Source organism: Berghia stephanieae, chromosome 7, assembly GCF_034508935.2.
Source record: "Berghia stephanieae isolate SIO BIC M18660-M18661 chromosome 7, UCSD_Bste_1.3, whole genome shotgun sequence".
Taxonomy (NCBI): domain Eukaryota; kingdom Metazoa; phylum Mollusca; class Gastropoda; order Nudibranchia; family Aeolidiidae; genus Berghia; species Berghia stephanieae.
Window position 1 is genome coordinate 64,841,930 of NC_088366.1, and position 25,000 is coordinate 64,866,929.

General features: G+C 37.5%; 3 protein-coding genes across 3 annotated transcripts in view; 1 reads left to right on the plus strand and 2 right to left on the minus strand.

Moving 5' to 3' along the window:
- Positions 1-4,996, minus strand: part of LOC144977652 (uncharacterized) — a 133,947-nt gene extending 128,951 nt beyond the window's left edge. Inside the window, exon 1 of the mRNA XM_078923080.1 lies at positions 4,523-4,996. The gene's annotated coding sequence lies outside the window, so the exon portion shown is untranslated. The remainder of the gene's footprint in view (positions 1-4,522) is intronic.
- Positions 1-19,312, plus strand: part of LOC144977653 (protein disulfide-isomerase TMX3-like) — a 221,833-nt gene extending 202,521 nt beyond the window's left edge. Inside the window, exons 10-14 of the mRNA XM_078923082.1 lie at positions 9,610-9,657; positions 10,950-11,139; positions 12,866-12,934; positions 13,416-13,632; positions 14,758-19,312. Of these exons, the coding sequence (XP_078779208.1) occupies positions 9,610-9,657; positions 10,950-11,139; positions 12,866-12,934; positions 13,416-13,632; positions 14,758-14,816 (583 nt within the window). The 3' untranslated portion in view covers positions 14,817-19,312. The remainder of the gene's footprint in view (positions 1-9,609; positions 9,658-10,949; positions 11,140-12,865; positions 12,935-13,415; positions 13,633-14,757) is intronic.
- A 1,307-nt stretch (positions 19,313-20,619) lies between these two features.
- Positions 20,620-25,000, minus strand: part of LOC144976294 (uncharacterized) — a 4,599-nt gene continuing 218 nt past the window's right edge. Inside the window, exons 2-5 of the mRNA XM_078920488.1 lie at positions 24,051-24,187; positions 22,781-22,938; positions 21,178-21,398; positions 20,620-20,768 (exon numbers count right to left, since the gene is read on the minus strand). Coding sequence (XP_078776614.1) covers positions 20,672-20,768; positions 21,178-21,398; positions 22,781-22,938; positions 24,051-24,162 — 588 coding nt within the window. The 5' untranslated portion in view covers positions 24,163-24,187 and the 3' untranslated portion in view covers positions 20,620-20,671. The remainder of the gene's footprint in view (positions 20,769-21,177; positions 21,399-22,780; positions 22,939-24,050; positions 24,188-25,000) is intronic.

Here is a 25,000-nt window from a genome sequence, read left to right on the forward strand (position 1 = left end):
ATTATGGTAAGGGTATTATGGTGGGGTATTATGGTAGGGTATTTTGGTGGGGTATTATAGGGTATTATGGTGGGGCATTGTGGTGGGGTATTATAGGGTATTATGGTGGGGTATTAGGGTGGGGTATTAGGGTGGGTATTATGGTGGGGTATTATAGGGTATTATGGTGGGGTATTAGGGTGGGTATTATGGTGGGGTATTAGGGTGGGTATTATGGTGGGATAGGTATTATGGAGGGGTATTATGGTAGGGTATTATGGTATGGTACTTTGGTGGGGTATTAAAGTAGGGTATTATGGAGGGGTATTTTGGTGGAGTATTATGGTGGGGCATTTAGGTAGGGTATTAGGTTGTGGTATTATGGTGGGATAGGTATTCTGGTAGGGTGTTATGGTGGGGTATTATGGTAGGGTTTTATGATGGGGTATTATGGCTTTTTCTGTGAAAATCTGGAAAATTATTGGTAGGGAGAGGAGAGAGTTAAAGTTTGAATAAATAAATAAAGGGAAAAAAGAAAGCACATTTAGTGGATATTGCGCAGTATAAAAGCTCAAATTCAAGTTTTCTTTTTTCTTTTCCCCCTTTTTTAAAACTCTATCTCGATATTGTGTTTTGGCTAAGAAACTCACAACATTGCCATCCGGAAGTATAACGGACCAACACACAAAACTATATGTAACCTTGAACTTTTATAGTCTGGTCAATACAGTCTACTCATAATTACTCATTATTAATCATAAACGCGGATGGCAAAAAAGAATAACAAAGACCTGAGTGACGTCAACTTGATATTATCTATACATACACACACACAAACACACGTGTATACCAACCATTCCTCCCCCCCCCCCCCCCCCCCCCCCATGATTCTTTCAATCTTTCAAATTAATAATACATAATTACTCATTTTAAACCAGGTGCGCACAAACACTAACACACACACACACAAACACACACACACACGCACACAACACACACGCACGTGCAAACAATAAAAGAGCAGAATTCCATGACCCTGCAAAAATAAACCCATCTCTCATTGAAAAACATCATGTCAGAAAAGTGGCGATAAACGGAATAAAAACAAAAACAAAACACAAACCAAAACAACCCACTACAAATGTCACATGGAATGAAGAAAGAACGGCTGACGTTCTCTAACCCCCCCCCCCCCCCCCCCCGTCCCTCCACCCCCCCCCCCCCCCCGCCCCGCGAAGTGTCGGCACGGGATGAATGACGGTTTGTGTTTATCTCTTATTTTTCGTCTGGTCTTCAGGCGTGAAAGTGAAAGTAAAAAAAATTTTGATAACAAACACACACAAAGACACACACACACACACACACACACACACACACAAACACACACAGTGTGATAACATGGACTGATACAATTATTGGAGGCAACGAAATGCATCTAAAATGCGCTCTCTCGCACAAACTCACTCTCTCTCTCACACACACACACACACACACACATATTAACAAACACACACTCACTTACATAGACATACATACACGCACATTAACAATCACACACACTCTCTCACACACACACACACACCCACACACACAGTGCGATAACATAGAATGATGAAATTGTTAATCCGTGTAAATTAATGGTGGCGATAATGCGATGCCAACTATAATAATATGCCGTAGTCATGGGGCATCTGGCGCGCGCGCGCACGCACACACACACACACACACACACTTACTCAATTACAATTTGGTATCCCCCCTCCCCTTGTATTTTTTTTAAAGTCTGTATATATATATATATATATATATATATATATATATATATATATATATATATATATATATATATATATATATATATTGTAAACAAATAATTAAATTCAAAGGCAGACCTTATGACCTTAGCATCCACAGCAAAAGACCGTGAACTGTGGAGGGAAATGACACAGATGATTAGAGAGGCAGCCGAGGCGTCTCGATCGGATGATTAGTAAGTGAAAGGCCTTAAAAAGAAAGAGTATATATCTATGCAGTCATGGGAAAATGCGCTATATAAAGGACACTGACTCTCTTACTTTCTCACGTGGCGGCTATGTGGTCTTGTGTTATGACACTCGCTTTCGGATCGGAAAGGTCCTGGGTTCGAGCCTCGCGCTTGGCGCATAGTTGAGTCCTTGGAAAAGGCTCTTTAATCACATTCTTTCACCGTGCTCAGGTGTAAAATGAGTACTTGGCCGTTAACAGCGTTGTCTTTATCCGAAAAATTGTAATATCGCCTAACGGGCGGCATGTCCCGTCCTACATGTTAAATGTTGCTGTTGACCAGGGACCCCTTTTAAAGCGCTTTGAGCACATTTACACTTTGGTCGTGAATTTTAACAATAATATTATTGTGAGAGGGGAAAAAATGGTTTAAATATTTAGTAGTTTGATGAAAAAATGGGATCCGCGAAGCCGGGCTTTATCTCGATTTTTGTCACATCAGCGTGAGGTATTTTCCGACAGATCTGAATTATACCCGGCAATCCATTTACGATTAAGAAGGGGGGGGGGGAGGAGGAGGAGGAGGAGGAGAGAGAGAAATACAATGTTTCCGAATTGATTAGAGAGAAATAAAGATTTGGTTGATGGGTCTGACCACAGATGTTTTCCATGCTGTTATAATATAGAGGTGGGCGAAGTGGCCGAGAGGTTAAGGATTTACACCGTGACCCAGAAGGTCCCGGGTTCGAATCCCGCTTCAGGCACTTTCGCTTTTGTCCTTGGGCAAGATTATTAACCCCCAATTTGCTCACTGTGACAACATGGGTGATTCCTGTTTACATCAGACATCTTGTTTGATGGATTATCTATCTATATTCCATCGTGGAATGCCTAGGCGACGATATCTTATGATGTCGTGGCGAAAGGACTGTGTGGCCTTGAGCAAGTTACCTCATTACCCTAGCTCAATTTGAGGCGCTGCACTGCGGTTGACGCCATGGTTATTCCAGTCTTCCCCTGGAATAGACCCTAAAGACAATTTCCCCGATGGGATGAATAAGTGGACATTTAATTATTTTTTGTTTAATTTTTTGAAAGGCTCTTTACTCACATTCTCTCACCGTGCTCAGGTGTGAAATGGGTCGGAAAAAGCGGTTTATAAACGTTCTTCTTCTTCTTCTTCTTCTTCTTCTTCTTCTTCTTCTTCTTCTTCTTCTTCTTCTTCTTCTTATTATTATATTTTTATTATTATATTATTATTATTATTATTATTTTATTTATTATTATTATTATTAATTATTATTATTATTATTATTATTATTATTATTATTATATTATTATTATTATTATTATTTAAATGATTGTAATATCGCCTAACAGGCGTCATGTCTCGTTCTACATATTATGGTACGTGTTGTTGTTGGGCTAGTACCCTTTGTAAAGTGCATTGAGCAGGTTTAGTGGATATTACGCTATATAAAACCTCATGTTTTGTTTTTCGTACAACGGTACGAATTGACACCGATTAATAATAGTATTATTATTATTATTATTATTATTATTATTATTATTATTATTATTATTATTATTATTATTATTATTATTATTATTATATACATTGACAATCGAACAGATAGATGGTGGGGAGGAACAGGAATCGAGTATGAGAAGATTAGGACAGATATGGTTGGGGACATGATCGCCGATGTCTGACACAGGCCTGGCACTTGATGATGACGATGATGATGATGGTGATGATGGTGATGATGATGATGATGACGATGATGATGATGGTGATGATGGTGATGATGATGATGATGACGATGATGATGATGGGATATGGTGATGATGATGATGATGATGATGATGATGATGATGACGATGATGATGATGATGATGATGATGATGATGATGATGGTGATGATGATGATGATGATGATGGTGATTAAACGGGACGTGGACGGTCAAAGAAAATAATGAATGAATGGATGGTGGAGATACTAAGGCATGGCGTGGTGTGGCAATACTATTATTATTTTTATCATTTTGGTGCCTTGTGTATGTTGTGTGTGTGTGGGTGGGGGGGGGGGGGAGAGAGGAGGTGAATGTTGTTGGGTCTATTTATTTTTAGTTTTCTAGCTGTTTCAAAACAATCATTGTTATAATTTTATCCTTTACCATTTTATGTCATACACATCGACCGTGCTCTGAAAAAAAATAATAAAAAAAAATAAATTAAAAAGCAGCACATATTAAAAATTTTGGCCAGAAATAATCCTCGTCCTTCGATGGATTAAAATGACCTTCTTCTTGTCAAAAACTCCCAGAGATGATATAATGACAACAAACGGTAACCATGGTGATGATGATGCAATGGTGTGTGTACGCGCGCCTCAGACTCACGACTGCACAAAACAATTTATTCTACAATACAGTGACAATCACAACAACAACAACGTCATTCATCACATATTATAGTACAGCAACTACGTTGAGTTTAAAATAAAGAATTACAAAGTAAGGAAAATGTACATAAAATAACGGAGTTGCGTTTTCTTACCTTTGTGAACCAATGGTATAATCCTTGGAATATTTGGTAACGGACTCACTCAGCGCGTCACCAAGAAACAAAACTAAAATTACATCCAATAGCCCAATATGGAAAACCTTATGATTTGTTTTTATAATTTCAAACTTTTTTCCTTCCAAGAATCAAACAGTGCGTTGAGGAATAGGAGCTGTAACGTTTGTATTTCTGTAGGAAATGAACTATGTGTAGATTGGAAGAAAGTGGAGAAAGTATACTGTTTGGAAAATCACCGGTGCTAAAACAATTCCATTTTATACTCCCTTCCAAATGAATGAACGAGTAAACGAACCGATTGGTAGGTGGGCGGATGGGTGTGTGGATGGATGGACGAATGGATGGATGGATGGATGGATAGATGGATGGATGGATGGATTTACGTGTGAAGAAGGATAAGAAGAAGGAGAGACGATGAGATTTAATCCAGCTCGCATCACCGAATCCACAATCCACAATCCACTGTCAGAGGGAACGGAATGGAGCGACGAGTGGAAGGGAAGGAAGGAAAGGGCGACAGACATAACAAGCCGATATCAATGGGGAATGCTGGGTGAGAGAGACGACAGGGAGAGAGAGAGAGAGGAAGAGAGAGAGAGAGAGAGAGAGAGAGGGGGGGGGACCACAGAGAGAGAGGGGGGGGAGAGAGCGAGAAAGAGAGAGACGACAGGGAGAGTGTGAGAGAGAGAGACGACAGGGAGAGAGAGAGGGGGAGAGAGAGAGAGACGACAGGGAGAGAGAGAGAGAGAGAGAGAGAGAGAGAGAGTGATAGAGACGACAGGAAGAGAGAGAGGGGGAGAGAGAGACGACAGGGGGAGAGGGAGAGAGAGAGAGAGAGGAGGGGGGGAGGTTTGGGAGGCAGACCACGGAGACGAGAGAGAGAGAGAATGGGGGGGGGGGAGAGTGTGTGTAAGAGAGAGAGAGAGAGAGTGGGGGGGGGGGGAGAGAGAGATAAGGGGGTAACATCCAGACATCCGTGGTTCACCCTGCTCACTGCTCACCTCTTCTTTTGCTGAGATGCACTCTGGAAAAAACAAGCAAACAAACACACTCGGTAGATAATTACAATTTTGGCCAGAAAACTCGTCCTACCGAATAAAATGACCCTCATCTGTGCAAAAACTCTCAAACCTGGGACTCCAGTGTGTTTTTCTAGAGTACGACAGCCTTGTATTTGGTCACCCCCCCCCCCCCCTCCCACTCCACCCCCACCCCCGACTTGGACATATACACAGGTCTGACATCCGAACTCACTTATGGGCCTAGTTTAACATTGTTGTAATGGACAATAGTTTGCGTCATTATTTTTTGTTTTCAGATTTCCATCACAACAACGAGCACATAAGGAATCAGGTTATCAGACCTGCAAATATCTGCACATCGCCCCCCTCCCCCCTCCTCCCCTTTCTTGCTCCCTGAATGTGTCTGGCTCATTCATCCATTGTAAAAGTCATCGGGTGGTTCCGGATGAAATCAACATGGTCTTGTCACATTGTTATTGTTGTCTTAAGCGATTTGCCTGCTGTCGCCTTTGTCGGTGCCCGTTGTTACACTTCGTCAAGTCGAGGCAGTTTTCAGTCGGGACAGCGCCAGTATATGTGTCAGTGCATGACATAATCACTGGGAAGGTGACATTTTGGATTTGCATTTTCTGAATGAATATGCTTACCTATGCTCCCCAGAGCATTTTAATCTTTATTTGAAGTAAATCGGCTGGTTTTTCATGAAGTTATGGTCAGATGTATGGGAAAGGTATTCAGCAACTTTTCTCAAATTTCATACATTTTCAACTTGACTAGCTGTAAAAAAATATTTAGAAGTGAAATTAAGCTTTGATATTTCATGAAAATGTACAAAAAGGGTTGATTTAATCATTTATAATAAGAAATCATTTTTGATTGAAAAAATTGAGCTTCTAGCTAAACTTGACAATATCTGAGTTCAAACCTTTTCACCATCCGACTGATTATCTCATTCACTGATACATATTATTATATCCCTTGTTATTGTTGTCTAAAGAGATTGCCTCCTGTCGCCTGTGTCGGTGTGTCATTACAATTCGCCAAGTAGAGGCAGTAAGGGCCAGCAGTGTGGTCTTTGTTTCGTACCCGAAATGTACCGAGTTCGATCACTCGCCGCTGCGCTGTGTGTCCTTGAGCAAGTCACCTCGCCGTCGCTCAATTTGCGGCGCTGTACTGCAGGTGACGCCTGGGTTATTCCAGTCTTCCAGTCTTCCCTTGGAATAGACCCTAGAAACAAATTTCCCCAATGGGATGAATAAAGGGAATGTTATTTTTTTAATTTTTAAATTTTTAGTTGGGACAGAAAGGCATGCATACTTCATCGCCAGACTATTTCTCCGAATGCTCGGGAAAATAAACTTGATCTCGATTTCTCCGAACGGTTTCCGTTCTCAATATTTTTTTTGGTGAGGGGAGGGTGTTGAAGGGGACAGGGGTGAGTTGAGAGGGGTGAGGGTAGAGGGATGGGGGGGGGGGGTGAGGGGTGTGGTTTGATGCTCTTCAAGGTACTTGAATGAAGGGACATATTATATATTATAGGTGAACGAATGAAAGAAGCAATGAACAAACGAACGAAAGAAATGAATAAATGAATGAATGAAATAACGAACGAACGCAAGAATGAAATAATGTCTGAATTCTGAATGAATGAATGAATGAATTCTGAATGAATGAATGAATACAAGACATGCTAATGGCTATATCGGATAACAAGCCATAAAGCCACCCGTGTAATTTGACCCAGTGTTACACGTTGCCTGTGGCTTAACTCCGGCTTTCCATTTAAACTCCACACAATTGAGACGTGCCAACTGCCAGCCCTCTTGAGGTCTGAGTCTCGTTCAGACCGGAAGTGGTTCAGGATAGAAGACAACATTTATTTTACTGTTTCACATTCTGTATAAAACGGTTTGTTAGTTCCCCCCCCCCCCCTCCCCCTTTAATATCTTTATTTAAATTTGGGTTTGACTTGACATCCATTTCTTTTTTTGGCAATATTAGACTGAGGTCATGTCAAATGTGATATCATGGTGTCTTTGTCGGATCTTACGTAGACAGAAATGATTTCTGACTTGGTGAAAGACCCCCCCCCCCTCTCTCTCTCTCTCTCTCTCTCTCTCTCTCTCTCTCTCTCTCTCCCTCTTTCTATCTCTCTCTTTCTCCCTCTATCTATCTATCTCTATCTCTATCTATCTCTCTCTCTCTCTCTCTCTCTATCTATCTATCTATCTATCTATCTATCTATCTACCCCCCCCCCCTCAACATATTCTCGTCCAATAGAAAGGAGCGATTAATAATAGTCTATAGTAATAATATTATTAGACGAAATATTGGGCTCGTCACACCGATCGTATGACGCATAGTGCATGGAATGGAAATATATTCAATAAACTACGTGTGTGTGTATGTGCGTGTGTTTACGTGTGTGTGTGTGTGTGTGTGTTTATGTGTGTGTGTGCGTGGTCCCTCTTTAAACCTGATGGACTACTTGTGGGAGTCCAAATCATTGTCGTCTGTCTTCAAGAAATCCTTAAAACTTTTTTTTTTCTCTTTGAATGTCGAGAAACTTCTAGAAAACGATTTCATGGTGATTTCAAACGGCCTATGAATATGTATACTGTTCGTTAGATTGGAGTTCATCATTATTATTATTATCATCATCATCATCATCATCATCATCATCATCATCATCATCATCATCATCATCATCATCATCTGGTATCGAAAAACTCACTTCTGGTAGTCAATGAGATCTCGATAGAGTAATCGAATATTCCTCTCACAACCAAAAGAACTGGTTTCGATCTCAGGAGCAATGGATATATTTTTTTAAAAAAAACTTTTTCGGCCCTTTTTGTACACCTAAAAATGATTGAGTAGCTAGGTCTGTTATAGTTCTAAGGGAAAGTACTAAGCGATAACCTTGATTCTGTCCAAAAGGTAACAAGCATCCGCTAGTCTGGCTATCGATCGATTTAAGTGACTGCTCCACCCACTTATCTAAATGTATATCTTCTAAACACCTATCAATCATAACCCGTGTCTCAATCGTCTCTATGATGTTACACAAACCTGCCTAGAGTACTGCGAAGAATTCTTAGAATTATGAATTTTTGGCTCCATCTACACAGAACTGCACACACGTCTTTGGCTCAATAAAAAATATTGTTTTAAAGGAAAGTTTTTAATTCCTTGGAACCTATATTGATTACTTTGGAGCATTTTTGGATAAAGATGAGAGCAAATTATTAGGTTATACAGCTATTTATAGTGCCTTTTTTTGTGTCTTTTTCTTCCCTTGGAACTATGATTTGGTTTTTGAAATTTCAAGTTGGCAGCTCTGTGTTACGCGTTAGTGTTGAGATGAGAGACAAAATCCCCCCCCCCCCCCCCCCCCCCCCCCCCAATAAGTTACGAGAAAAGTCTTCCTCAATTTTTGACCCTACGTATGAAATAACTTTAATTACTTTATTTATTTTTAAAGGTGGTTGATATTATAGAGCAGTCCTTTACACAGCCAGGCGATGGGTGCCGTAGAGCCCAGGGTTTGGTTGATTATCACGTCGGCCAAGTCTTCTCATGCTTTATTTCTTTTGACACGCTGGGCATGTAATATGCAGGGGAGACAACTGCGTAATTTTTCGGGACGTCATAAAAATGTGCAGAATTATCTCCCGTTGAATAAAGTTTTTATTGTGGAGAGGTGGTTGATGGCGTCGATTGCAGTTAGCGTCCGTCCCACGGCCAGGCGGAGTTGTCGTCGTACCAGCAAGGTCGTTGGTTCGAGCCCCCCATCGCCACGAACATTTTTATTCTCTATTGTCTTCTAGCTGTTTTCTACTCACTTCATTTTCTGTTATTTTTGTTTGTTTGCTTGTTGGTTATGTTTTGTTTTGTATTTTGTTGTAATTTTTTTACTTTGGAGGGACGAGTCTTATTATTGCTTCAGCTTTGATAATGACACCGGTCTAAATATAACGCTGACCACTGGTCATCCACATCAGTGATATATTATTCCTCTTCTTTTTCCCTCTACACAGGGCATTCAATGTGGTCAAACAGCTAGCGTTCCAGTACAAGAGCAAAAGGTGAGAAGTTTGATTTTATCCATCCAACTAGGACTTGAAATGATTGTTGTGTTTTATCTGGCAAGTCAAGACGCTATTTTGTCCCGTACTCTGGAAAAATAAACAAACAAACACTTATATAGAATTTGGGCCAGAAAACTCGTCCTTCAAATATCAATCGATTAAAATGTCCCTCATCTTGCCAAAAACTCTCAAACCTGGGGCTTCTCAAAGTCTTTCTTGAAAGCCCAAGTTTGAACGCTTTTTTAATGCCAAAATCAGGCTCAAAATGACTTATTTGACTTTAGAAAGACACATCCCCTTCCTGCCCCCTATGTCAACACCCCAATGAAACAGTAACACACCACTTGCTTGAATGTCAACCTCTTGAAGACCTGAGATGCACATTCCTCCCACCAAATCCAAGCATCAGTAACACTTTATAGTCACCTGGAACAACTACAAAAGACATCTAACTTCTACGTCATGGCACAAGACCGAAGGGCTAGAGCTCAGATGGTCGCTGGTTCGGATAAGTAAGTAAGTAAGACTTTAGCCTCTTGATTCCTTATGGACCACAGGGGCCGCAACAGCACTCTTCCATCTGACTCGGTTTTTGGATGTCTTCTTTATCTGGACCCAGACTTCTCCGGCCGCCTTCAACTTCAAGTCAGTCTCAATGCTTCGTCGCCATGTTTACTTTTGGTCATTTTGATCGATCGATATTTGAAGGACGAGTTTTATGTACACATTTTTTAATTACGAGTTTGTTCGGTGTATGGTAGTATTTATATCGTTATGAGTGAGGAAACCATAGATTTGATTATAATGTTTTATATCATTGTAAGGGATTTGTTGTTTATCATCAATATCGCTACCAATACCCCCATCACCACGACACCACAATCATCATTATCACCACCACCATCACCACAACCACCACCTTTATCGTCATCACCATCATCACGACGACCAACACCTTCATCATCATCACCATAATCACCGCAACCACCACCTTCATCATCACCACTATCATCATCATCGTCATCATCATCATCATCATCATCATCATCACCACGATCACCACCATCAGTACGACCACCACCATCACCTCGACCACCACCCTCATCATCACCATCATCACCACGACCACCTCCTTCATCATCAACATCATCATCATCATCATCATTATCATCATCACCACCACCACCACCCCCATCGTCACCACCACCACCATCACCACGACCACCACCATCACCCTCCCCCCATCAACCCCCCCCCCCCCCCCCCCCCACAACCCCCTGTAATTCCAGAGACCACCAATTCCTATGGATGGACGAGATCGAGACTGTCCAAAGCATCGCCATGTCCTTCGTGGCATCCCCGTGTCTGCTCGTCCTCCAGCCAGAGGACCAGGTCTTCTTCATGGCGCCCTCCAGCAATCTCACGGACACTCGGGCTTTGGCCGAATTCTTACAACGAGTTGTCAAGGGAGAGGAATTTGTAAGTCGTTGTATATATATATATATATATATATATATATATATATATATATATATATATATATATATATATATATATAATATATTTATTTTATGACCACGGAACCATTTCAACAAGCAACAACACACAACAAACCAAACTCATGTAACACACAGTCCTGACGATGGCTGAAAAGGCCTGAAACATCGATGTAGACTGACTCCAACCAACATTGTGGTAAATATTAAAATAATAATTCGCTCCATTGCCACATGTCGAGCACTATTCGTACCATATTTGTATCCAACACGATTCAATATATATATATATATATATATATATATATATATATAATATATATATATATATATATTATATATATATATATATATATATATTATATATATATATATATATATATATATATATATTTTTGTATATATATTCCAGTATAAGTTTTTCACAATTCGAAGGTCTTTTCTGTCTGCTCCGATATTTTCTATGATTTTGAAGAGCGTTTCGTGTTGTACTGAATCAAAAGCTTTGGAATAATCAATGAAGCATAGATAAAGTGATTTTTGTTTTTCGATTGACCGTTGCATTAATGTTTTCAATGTAAAGATGGCATTTACCGTACCCTTTTCTTTAACAAAACCAAACTGCTCGTCACTTATCTTTGGAGAGTTCTTGCTCCTCATTCTTTTCATAAGTATTCTTAACATAATTTTTGTGGCCTGGCTCATTATGCTGATTGTTCTGTGTTGGTCACAGTCAATAGTATCTTGTTTTTCGGGGATGGTAATGAATACTGACTGTCTTAAAACATTAGGGAGGACATCCTTTTCATGACATTAAAGGCTTTTGTCCTAATGTCTATTCCCAGATCGTCGAGGGCGTCAATCAATTCTATTGAGAAGCTATCTTGGCCTACCGCTTTCCCCCTTTTTCATCTCTTTGCAAGCAGCTTCTACTTCTTCTCGCATAATCTGGGGACCCGTGTTCACAGTAGAGATGTCTATATCCAGACACGCGCCTCTTTTGTCATCTGTGTAAAGATTTTCTATTTAGACTGCCCAACATTTTAAAATTTCGTTGTTGTCGATAAGTACAGGGTGTCCGTAAAGTCTGGACACATAGGATAGTTGAATATTTTTGGTATATAATTAAAATTAAGTTTTATTTTCACTATTTGTTTTATTCAAATAATATCTTCAATATGAGCGCCGCCATCATTTGCAATGCAAATGTCAATGTGTTTCACAAAAAAAATGTATTAATAATTTTGAATACTATTTTGAAAAATATTTAACTTTACTGTGTCCAGACTTTACGGACACCCTGTATATTACCGGTTGCGTCCTTAACGCATTTTTGAAGCTGTTATATTCATATTTGCTTATTTTTATTATAATTATTCACCCCGATCAGTAATATATTATATCAAATGTTTTGGTTCCCCTTTCCCGTCCACCAGGCGTACGGAGGTAAGGGATTCCTGACGATTATCAAAAGTTACACATTTAATTTTTTAAAATTCTGACCTTCTTTTTTTTGACACATTCTCCAACAACGTTGTTTCGTCCAGAATTCCTGGAGTCATCAGGGAGGTTGTTTAGAGGTGTCTAGGAGGGATTATCAATAATTATATAGTTTGGTAACAGTAAAGATGTACGATGATATATTATATATACATGTTTTGCCCCCCCCCCCCCCCCCCCCCCCTAACTCCCTCTTTTCAATCCACCAGTCGTATGGCGGTACAGGATTTTTTACAAGAATTCAACACATGGTTTTTGATCTTGTCGCATCCATTATTGTAAGTGGGTTTTGGATTTTTTTAAATTTTGCTCTCACTCTCTCTCTCTCTCTCTCTCTCTCTCTCTCTCTCTCTCTCTCTCGCTCTCTCTCTCTCTCTCTCCACACACACACATACACACACATGCACTCTAAATTCACCCACTATGTATTTATGTTTTGTTTTATTTTAAGTTTTTGTGTTTGTCTCTGTGTAATGTGTGTGGACGAGGAGGAGGCGGAGGAGGAGGAAGAAGAGTAGGAGGAAGAGGAGGAGGAGGCAGAAGAGGAGTAGGAGGAGGACAAGGAGGAGGAGAAGATGGAGATGGAGCGGAGGAGGAGGAGGACGATGACGACGAGGAAGAAGAAGAAGAAGAAGAGCAACAACAACAACATCACCATCACTAATAATGGTAACACCACCATCACAAATAATAGGTTTTTAATAGTAACATCACCATCACCACCATCACTAATAATAGTAACCCCACCATCTCCCACAGAGCATCTGGCAAGGTTCTCGTATTCTGTTCCTGATGATGTTCGGCCTGCCCACCGTGGTCATTTCCATCGTCTGCTACAGCCTGTGTTGCCTGGAGACGGTGGATGACGTCAAGGACGAGTATGAAGAGGATGAAGACTTTGAGGGAGAAGGAGAGGAACAGCCACCCCCACCCTTAGAAGGACAGGCTGTTGGTGACAGAGAACCTCCCCCTTATGGTATTTACAACAACGTTTCTTTCATTAAATCCTTTTAGTTTTGGGAAAATCCGAACTTACTACATTACTCGCTGGACTCTATGTACATAAATGGTATGCTCTTGAAATCTACATCTTTTTCCTTTTTTTTTCTCTTCTTCTTTCAGCTTATCCCACATTTTGCAGGGTTGCCATAATGAATGCCACACCTCCATCGGTTCAGCGCATCATCTTCCTCTAGGCCCAGTTCTTTCATATCAGCCTTTACCTTATCCCACCATCTAGTCTTTGGGCGTCCCTTTCTCCTTTCCCCCCGCTATTTGTAGGTCCAATACTTTCCTTCCCACGTACTCCCTCTCTCATCTCTTTACATGTCTGAACCATTTCAATCTATCTTCTCTACATCTGTTTCCTATTTGAGCCAATTCCCCTCTGTCTTACTTTTTCTTGGGTGCTTTGATTGTAAATATTGAATATTTTGACTATTTCAGCATGTTCTGTAATACAGTACCCTAGAGCTGGGTGACCATATTTTATCTTTATAAAAATAAGCCGTTTCCTGTCATGAACATCCGCTTTTGGCATGTTCTGATTTTAGCACACTTTTTGGCTTCTCCCAAGATTGTGCTCGAATCCAGCGAGTACTGTTTATCATAATGGATGATAATAAAATGGCTGAGTTGTTAAGGCATTGGACAGTGGCCCGGATGATCCTGGGTTCCAGCCCCACTTCAGGCACTTTCGTTTTTACCCTTGAGTAAACGGTTAGTTAACCCCCAATAGCTCATTTTGGACAAGTGTGGTTCTTGTCAACGTGACAGTTTGTTTGAAGGACTATCTATATTCCTTCATGGGATGCTGCTAATATAGCGGCAACTGAACACAACAGCATTCCTCCTGGACACTACTATATAGAATACCTCCCTGAAGAATCCATCAAAATACCAACAGATGTATGAAACAACGTTGTCGGAGGAAATAACCAAACAAATTGAGGATAATAAATAATTCGCTCCACCAAACTGTCGAGCATTCTAAGTGATTCAAGCCAGTTCCCTTAACCATAATTATGTATGTTATGAATTATTTGTTTTGACTGGAAGCCAATGAAATTCTCTAAGAGTGTTTCTCCCTCCTTTTCCACAGAACAAGCGATTGAAGCGGATGTCACGCCCAAACCTGACCACGACAAGAAAGACGATTGATGCGAGACTGTACAAATGTTTGGATCAACAACATTTTAAACATCAAGCAAAGCCTTCTACTTTATTCATTCGTCAATAGTTACATGTATATATAAATGTAGAAGGCCATGGATGCACAAGGTACAAGAATAGGATATTCATTAATAATTGATGTGGCGACGTGAATATTTGGATAAACAACATTTTAAACATCAAGCAAAGCCTTCTACTTTATTCATTCGTCAATAGTTACATGTATATATAAATATAAAAGTCCATGATTGAAGTCATTGAGATACACAGGGTACAAGAATAGGAAATCCATTGATGATTGATGTGACTATGTGAATATTTGGATAAACAATATTTTTGAAATGAAGCTAGGCCTTCTATATCCGTTCGTCCATAGATATATTATGCACAAAAAATGTAGAAGGCCATGGTTCAGGTCATTGAGATGTACAAGGTACATGAATAGGAAATCCATTGGTGATTGATGTGTCTCATGGTGGTATGAGGTCACACTGTGTCTTCTATCCCCTTATATCTGTTTTTCCAGTTGCTTTCTGTCTTTGTCTTGGGATGAGATTACTTGGTTTTGTCCCAGCTTTGGCTGGAGCCCTTGACTGGGAGGGGAGCTGTGAAATGTACAGTTATAATTTTGGGAGAGGATACTTTTTTCCTTGTAAATCATCTCTCTCTTATGTGTTGTTAGTTATGTATTCTGTAAACATTTGAGTGTATTCCTCTTTGTGGGATCTGATGTCGGTGTCTGGATGAGACTTTTAGGTGATCTCAAACTAAGTACATTGATGGTATGCTCTTGGAATCTACATCTGTTTCCTATTTGAGCCAATTCCCCTCTGTCTTACTTTTTCTTGGGTGCTTTGATTGTAAATCTAGAATATTAATTTTGATTATTCCATTTTCTTCTTTTTACTGGCCCTGATATGACCTAAATGTATCGCAAGCGCCGTAAAACCCTTAAAAACATAAACATTAAAACAATGATTGATCTATGTGAATATTTGGATAAACAACTTTTAAAACGAAGCAAGGCCTTCTATATTTGTCCACAATTATATATAAAAGTAGACAGCCATGGTTGAAGTCATTGAGATGCTCAAGGTACAAGAATAGGATATCCATTGGTGATTGATGTGACTAAGTGTGAATATTTGGATAAATGTTTTAACAATAAAGCTAGGCCTTCTAGAATCGTCCACCGTTATATAAAAAGTAGAAGGCCGTGGTTGAAGTCATTGAGATGCTCAAGGTACAAGAATAGGAAATCCATGACTGTGTATCTCCACCAATTGTATTGTACACAAAAGACATTCTCACCCCACCATCGTCTCATCTTTAAATGGACATACATGTAATTTGTGTCACGTACAATGCCAACGTGTTCTTGTTGACACCGTGAACCAATTCTTAATGTAATCGTTTTGGTCGTTGGCTGAAGAAGTGTTTTAAACCCAAAACATTATGTGTTCAGCATTTTGGTTCTTTCTTTTGTGTGGCTGCAATATTTATTTCTAGTTCAAGGCCGTTCTACTAATGTTTATGATTCTCTAGTCTGTGCTGTCAATTCCCCACCTTGTCTGTAGCGTCAATAGAATCGAGAATTCTCCATTATGATGAAGATTATATTTATTATTAGTATTATAAACATTATTGGGGGTTCTGATAGCTCAGTTGGTAGAGCACTCGCTTCACACGCAAAGGGACCAAGATCGATCCCAGGTGCAGTCGAAATTTTTTTCTGATCCTCCTGCCTCTCGACCCAGCAGGGAATGGGTAGTTGAGTTTGTTAGATTTGGCGGAATGTACTTTGGGATAGACTAGCTTCCTGTCCAAATGATAGCAAGCAATTGCTATTCTCCATTTCACGCTGTAGAAACCGGTATAAAGTTCAGCTCCATGGGCCTTATTGCTCGTAAGGACTACATTTTATTTATTTATTTATTTATTTATTTATTTATTTATTTATTTATTTATTTATCATATTTATAAGCTTGAGTTGCAAAATTATTTTTGTCATTTTGACGTAAAGGCTTTGCAATTAAATATTTCCTTCATGCTCGTTACCATTTTGATTTGTGCGTCTATGTGGTCTTGTGGTTTGACACTCGCTTTCGGATCGGAAGGTCCTGGATTCGAGCCTCGCTCGGCGCATAGTTGAGTCCTTGGAAAAGTCTTTTTACTCACACTCTCTCACTGTACTCAGGTGTAAAATGAGTTACCTTGCCGTAAACTGCATTGTCCCTGTTGGAGGAAAACATGTAATATCGCCTAACAGGCATCAAGTCTCGTTGTACATGTTACGTGTTGCTGTTGGTCCGAGACCCCTTGTAAAACACGTTTAGTGGATAATGCTCCATGTAAAAGCTCAAGTTTTTTTGTTTTTGTTTTTTGTGTGTGTTTTTTTTTTCATCGTCATCAACATCATTATTATGTATTTATTATCAATAGAATTTTGACAGAATTACGTTGAATTTTGTGTCCGTTATTATCAACACAGATTTCAATTTTGTTGTTTGTTTTAATATACCCGTGATCCATCGTCAGATGGTAGAGATTTATTATGTTGTTGGATTTTTATTCTTTTCTTTTTCCTTGAGACAGACATTTATCCCAAAAGTCGTAGAACTCAAATTTAATCTAACACAAAAAAAAAAAAAAAAGAAGAAGAAGAAGATTGGCAGGAGTATTCTGCCGTCCTCTGGAAAAAAAAATCATATTTTAAAATTTGACCAGAAAACTCGTCCTTCAAATATCGATCAATTTAAATGACTCTTATCTTGGAAAAAAAAAACCTAAACTCTCAGACCTGTGACATCGTGAAGTCCTTGTAATTCCATGCCATTGTCCATTTCCCAATGAAATAAATTATCTCGCTTTACAGACGCACCTATGTCTTACTTTGTTTCTTATTATATCACAGTTTTATTGTCTGAATTTTTTCAAACAATGGAAAATATGCATAAATCAAGATATTTTACAAATTGTGAAACATGTTTGTATTGGATAATAGATAGTGTGTTTTGTATTTCTTCTTTATTTTCAATGTTTCCTGTCAATTAAATGTTCTAATAATACACATGATGTCATTAAAATTTAGATTTATTTCTGTCACATGTTGCATATGTCTTATTTATCATTATGTGACTGATTTATTTGGGAGAGACTGTTTTGTATTGTTTGGAATAAATATGTAAATGTTGCTGCTCGAAGCTCGAAGAAATAAATAACAATGTGAAATTGAATGTAAGCTTCAATTTAATTATGAAAACAGATAGGATGGACAACGCAACTACCACATTATCTCATTCATCTGTAGTGTTTCATTCATCCTGCTGGGTGGGGATCCTGGCCTCCCATAGTGGGCAGGGAGGCACTTACTGTGTCTTCTATCCCCCTTTATCTGTTTTCCAATTTGCTTTCTGTCTTTGTCTCGGAATGAGATTACTTGGTTTTTTCATAGCCCTGGCCTGAGTCCTAGATGGGAGGGAAACAGTCAAATGCATAGTTATTGTTTTGGGAGATGATATTTTTTTCCTTGTAAATCATCTCTCTATTATGTATTATTATGTTTGTTATTTTAAATGTATACTGTATGCATTTGAGTGTACTCCTCTTTGTTGGATTTTGTGCTTGTGTCCGGATGAGACTTATAGGTGATCACAAACTAAGTACATTGATGGTTTGCTCTTGGAATCTGCATCTGATCCCTATTTGTTCCCAGTTCCCCTTTGTCTTCCTTTTTCTTGGGTGCTTTAATTGTAATTCTAGAACTTTTTACTATTCCATTTTCTTCCTTTTTACTGGCGCTGATATAACCTAAATGTGTTGCAAGCGCCGTAAAACCATTAAAAACAAAAACAAACATTCATCCTGTTTGTTGATAAAGGGGAAACCCGAAACGTCCATTCTATCTGTTTTCGTATATTAAATTGAAGCTTACATTCAATTTCACATTGTTATTTATTTGGAATTAATACAGAAGGACATTCATTGTTGTTTGGATCGTCTGTCATCTGCTCTTGTAATCGTTCAAAATTGACCTTACCTGTTGTATTGGAGACAACACTAGCATGGCTCAACCATGGAGCTGTGCTCTGGGATCCATTCAAAATTGTTTGGTTCTTTTAGAAGAAAATTCAGTTTTCTTTGGGGCTATTTTTTTGTTTTGTTTTTAGATAGTCTTTCCAGTTTGTTATTCCTTTTTCAGGGGAAGGGAGGGGGGGGGGGGGGGGCAAAGGGGCTGGGTGCTTTTTGTTATTTTATAATCTTATTTTTTAAAAATTTTGGATCTACTGTTATTCGTTGTTAGATTTTATTCACCTCAATTTCTTCCGCACATTCAAACGTACAGTACATGCATGACCTACAAGAGCCATAATAAATAAGCGTTGATACGTGTAGTTGTGATTACACTTTGACACTGACATGGCCACGTGTGTTCACATTATTGTTATTATTATTATTATTATTATTATTATTATTATTATTATTATTATATATTATTATTATTATTATTATTATTATTATTATTATTATTATATTATTATTATTATTATTATTATATTATTATTATTATTATTATTATTATTATTATTATTATTATTATTATTATTATTATTATTATATTTATTATTATTATTATTATTATTATTATTATTATTATTATTGTTATTATTATTATTATTATTATTATTATTATTATTATTATATTATGTTATTGTTATGTTATTATTATTATTATTATTATTATTATTATTATTGTTATTGTTTTTATTATTATTATTATTATTATTATTATTATTATTATTATTATTATTATTATTATTATTATTATTATTTATTGTTATTGTTATTATTATTATTATTATTATTGTTATTATTATTATTATTATTATATTATTATTATTATTATTATTATTATTATTATTATTATTATTATCATTATTATTATTATTATTATTATTGTTATTATTATTATTATTATTATTATTATTATTATTTTTATTATGATGATTATTATTATGAGGATTATTATTATTATTATTATTATTGTTATTATTATTATTATTATTATTATTATTATTATTATTATTATTATTATTATTATTATTATCATTATTATTATTTTTATTATTATTATTATTATTATTATTATTATTATTATTGTTATTATTATTATTATTATTATTATTATTATTATTATTATTATTATTATTATTATTATTATTATTATTTATATTAATCGTGCATGAAATGTATTTGCAGTATTAATCTCTCTCTCTCTCTCTCTCTCTCTCTCTCTCTCTCTCTCTCTCTCTCTCTCTCTCTCTCTATATATTATATATATATATATATATATATATATATATATATATATATATTATATATATATATATATATATATATATATACATTTCGATCTATTCATCATTAAAATCGTTGTATGATATTTTGATTTTGGATGTATTGTATTAGCTGTGTTGTATCTATGACTATTCTATTACACCGAGAGAGGTCAGGGTTCACAGCACACATGTCTACATGTCATTTGTATTGGAATAAAGATTCAATTTTTATTTTGAAAATTCTACAAACTTGACTTGTAAATGTTGCTGTTCCAAGCTCGAAGAAATAAACAACAATGTGAATTTGAATGTAAGCTTCAATTTATTAAAACGAAAACAGATAAAATGGACGTTTCGGGTATTCCCTTTATCAACAAAACAATGAATGAAACACTTCAGGCGTAGTGTTTCATTCATCCTGTTTTACATCGTGTATTGATAAATATGGGGGGAGCTGGAAAGACGTTAGATAATGGGGGTGGAGGAGGGGGGGGGAGATATGTTTTAATTAACAAATATTGCGTCATAGAGACTCGTGACAAAGTATTTGAATACCTCGGACTCACAGTAGAAGGCGAAACGTACAATCTCCCGCCAGATTCTGAAAACAAGAAAATCAATTTCAAGATTTAGGCACAAATGTCAGAGATACGGAAACATGTCAACCAGTAACTTAAAAAGTTGAATAAAATACAGATTACTGGTGATTGTAAGAGTAAGAGTGATATTGTCACTGATAATGAGGTTAGTTGTCATTATTATTATTATTATTATTATTATTATTATTATTATTATTATTATTATTATTATTATTGTTGTTATTATAATTATTATTATTATTATTATTAGTAGTAGTAGTAGTAGTAGTAGTAGTAGTAGTAGTAGTAGTAGTAGTAGTAGTAGTAGTAGCAGCAGTAGTAGAAGTAGTAGTAGTAGTAGAGAGAGAGAGAGAGAGAGAGAGAGAGAGAGAGAGAGAGATCATGATTATGAACAAAGGAGGGAGTCCTTACTTGAAAGCCCCGCTAGAGAAGAGATGTTTTGGACGGTAAATCGAGACGAATTTCAAGGCGTCTAGTCTGGCCACATCACAGAAATGGTTCTTGAAGTAACATCTGGAGAGAGCTTTAAAAGCAAAGTGTGTGTAATCGTGACAGTTGAATCTGTTCTTCTCGTACCAGGACATCAGCTCTTGACCCATGCAGGACGCTGTACCGTTGATGAACTGTTGGCCCTGGGAACACAAGAAAACATCTTTTATTATTCCCTTGTATTGAGCTAGAAACTAGAAACACAGGAAATAGAAACCTTTCAAAACAAGTGTATAAAAATAATCTTTAACATATTTTGGCCTACAAAAATAAACAAAGTGGATCTATTAAAGAAATGGAGAGACAGATAAAGTGAGGAAAAGTGACTTATATAATATACTTATAGGTATAAGAGTCCCATTTACTCACTTTATCTTTCTCGCCATTTTATTGACTCGTTAAGGCACCTCTAGATGTGGTTTTACTATTAAAGAAAGCTGACTGCACTAGCATTGAAAGCCAAATAAAAAGAAGAAGATGGCGTTGGCTGGGTCATGTTGCCAGAATGGAAAAAGGGTCACTTCCCAAGACAATCCGGTACTGGACATCAAATGGGAAGAGAAAGCAGGGAAGATCCAAAGAAACCTGGCGAAGGACCATGGAGAAAGAATTAAATGAAGCAGGCCTGTCTTGGAATATACAGCCACCGCAAAAGCAGCCGATAGCAAACAAATGGAGATGTCTGGTGGATGCCCTATGTGCCTCAAGGCCCGAAGAGGATTATGTAAGTAAGTAGTAATTGAGCTAACGAAACTACGAGACAGCCCAGGGATCTCAACACTGTCGTACTCTGGAAAAACCCATATTATTTGAATCATTTGTCCAGAAAACTCGTCCTTCAAATATCGATCGATTTAAATGACCCTTATCCTGGCAAAAACTCTCAAACTTGGGACTTGGCGAAGTCTACTACCACTTTTTCTTCTTCTTCTTCTTCTTCTTCTTCTTCTTCTTCTTCTTCTTCTTCTTCTTCTTCTTCTTCTTCTTCTTCTTCTTCTTCTTCTTCTTCTTCTTCTTCTTCTTCTTCTTCTTCTACTACTACTCTACTACTACCACTATACTTACTACTACTACTACTACTACTACTACTCTACTACTACTACTACTACTACTATACTACTACTACTACTACTACTACTACTACTTACTACTCTACTACTATCTACTACTACTACTACTACTACTACTACTACTACTACTACTACTACTCTACTACTACTACTACTACTACTACTACTACTACTACTACTACTACTACTACTACTACTACTACTCTCTACTAACTACTAGCTGCTACTGCTACTCTACTACTCTACTACACTACTACTACTCTACTACTACTACTACTGCTACTACTACTACTACTACTACTACTGCTACTACTACTACTACTACTACTACTACTACTACTACTACTACTACTACTACTACTACTACTACTACTACTACTACTACTACTACTACTACTACTACTACTACTACCACTACTACTACCACTACTCTAATTCATAGAAATTCCACTCACTTCATAAGAAAACTTTGAAGCAAAGGTTTTGAAATCCAAACAGTATGGCCGTCCATATTTAAGGTTGTACCAATTCTTTCCACAAGGCAGCCTCTCCTCGAAACACGTATAGAAATCACATGACCCCTCTTGACCTTTCACCTTGCAGTCTTCAGACACTGTTCAAAGTAATAGTGAAAACACTACTTAAATTGTCTCTCCAATCTTTTCGTATGTATCATGGATGCAACATGAAAGCCAATGCAGTTTTCGTTACAAACAAGCATGCATCACACGGGTAAAGAATGATTTTACGACAATTATTGGTGTTGAAATTGAATGAAATAATGTTGTAATTTAGATGGAGTTTTAAGTTTTGTTAGAGTTTGTGGTTTTTTGGGATTTTTTTTTTGTTTGTTTGTTTTTTCTTTTTTTTTTTTTTTGGGGGGGGGTTTGGTTGTTTTGTTGAGATTTGGGGAGGGTGGGGGGCCTTTTTATTGTCCTTTTCCACGATTACAAAACTACAAAGTGAATTACCGGCGAGAACACTAGAAAATGCATGGAACGCTTGCATGCGTAAGCTACTCCGAATAAAATCGGTGGACAGGATTAGGACCTAAGAAGTATGGAAAAGAACACAGGCAGAATCTAGTTGGAGAGGAAATAGGAAGAATACGATGGAGGTGGATTGGACAAATCCTTAGAAAGAATTACTCCACTATAACAAAGAAAGTATTGGACTGGAACCCTCAGGGCAGAAGATCCAAGTGGAAGGCCACGGGGAACATGGAGAAGAATTAAAGAAGCTGATATTACAGAGAAGTGGTAAGACGAGATAAAGAAGTTAGCTCAGGATAGAGAAGGATGGAAACTGTCTGTGGTCTATACCCTGACCCAGGGTGAAAAAGGTAATAATGATGATGATGATGATGATTGGTAAATGAAATAATGTCATTGTAATTTAGATAGAGTTTTCGGTTTTGTTTGAGTTTGTTTCTGTTTTGTTGTTTGTCTATCTCTATTTATTTTGTTTTTCTTTTTGGTAGGTTGGGGGCGTGTCTTTTTGTTGTCCATTTCTACGTTTGACAAAACTGCAAGACCAATAACTGGCGTAGAACATTACAAAGTTCATGGGACATCTACCCCACGGAAACACGTCCGGAATTCCAAAAATCAAGAGTGTAAGAATCGTGTGAGATATCAGGCATGCGTTGGAAGGGTTAGAAGTTAAAAACTACTTCAGCTAAAAGCAACAATGTTTTTAAACGTATAAGATACACAAAGCACCGACCTTGAGTTCTGGCCCTGGCGGTTGGATATCTCCGGGAGAAGAACCATGCATGGGATGACGTCACCAAACACAGACACGTGACCAATTGAAACCAAAGTGGCGCCATCGTCATAGGTCAGTTGGTTTGAAGGTCGTGGCTGCCATTGGTGTAAGGAATAATTGGATTTATTTAGAAAATGATAAATCTTTCTTTTTCTGTAAGTTACTTGTAGATAATTTAATGATTTTCAGAATAAAATTAATTTGTATCTGACACAAATTATGGTCATAGTCATAGCAGTCATAACACACAGATTGTATTTGTTAACATTCACAACAAAATCAGACGAAGTGAAAAAGAAAAGAAAACAAAACAAAACAAAATAACTGGTATTTCTCAGAAATTTCTGCTATCCGATCTTCGTGATCTCCATCGATCATGATCACTTTTATTGATTTATTAAACATCATCTTCATCATCATCAACATCTTCATCATCATCATCATCATCATCATCATCATCATCTTCATCATCATCATCATCTTCATCATCATCATCATCATCATCTTCATCATCATCATCATCTTCATCATCATCTTCATCATTGAAAGAGATTGAGTCGAGATTTTTTTAAAAGGTATGCGGGAATGTGTGCGAGATAGAGATGGTGACAGAGGGAGATACACACAAGGACATAAATACACAAACACCACACCCCCACACACACACAGAGAAGAGAGAAGAGAGAGACATTACATTCACGAACTAGACCTAGCCTAGCACTTGGGAAAGATATAGTTGTGCGGCTATGTGGTCATCCTGTTCTATGACACATGCTTTCGGATCGGCGCTTTGTTGAGTCCTTAGAAAAGGCTCTTTACTCACATTCTCTCATCGTACTCCGGTGTAAAACGAGCACCTGGTCGTTAACAGCGTTGTCTCTGTCGGAAATGTTTTTCTGTTTTTTTTT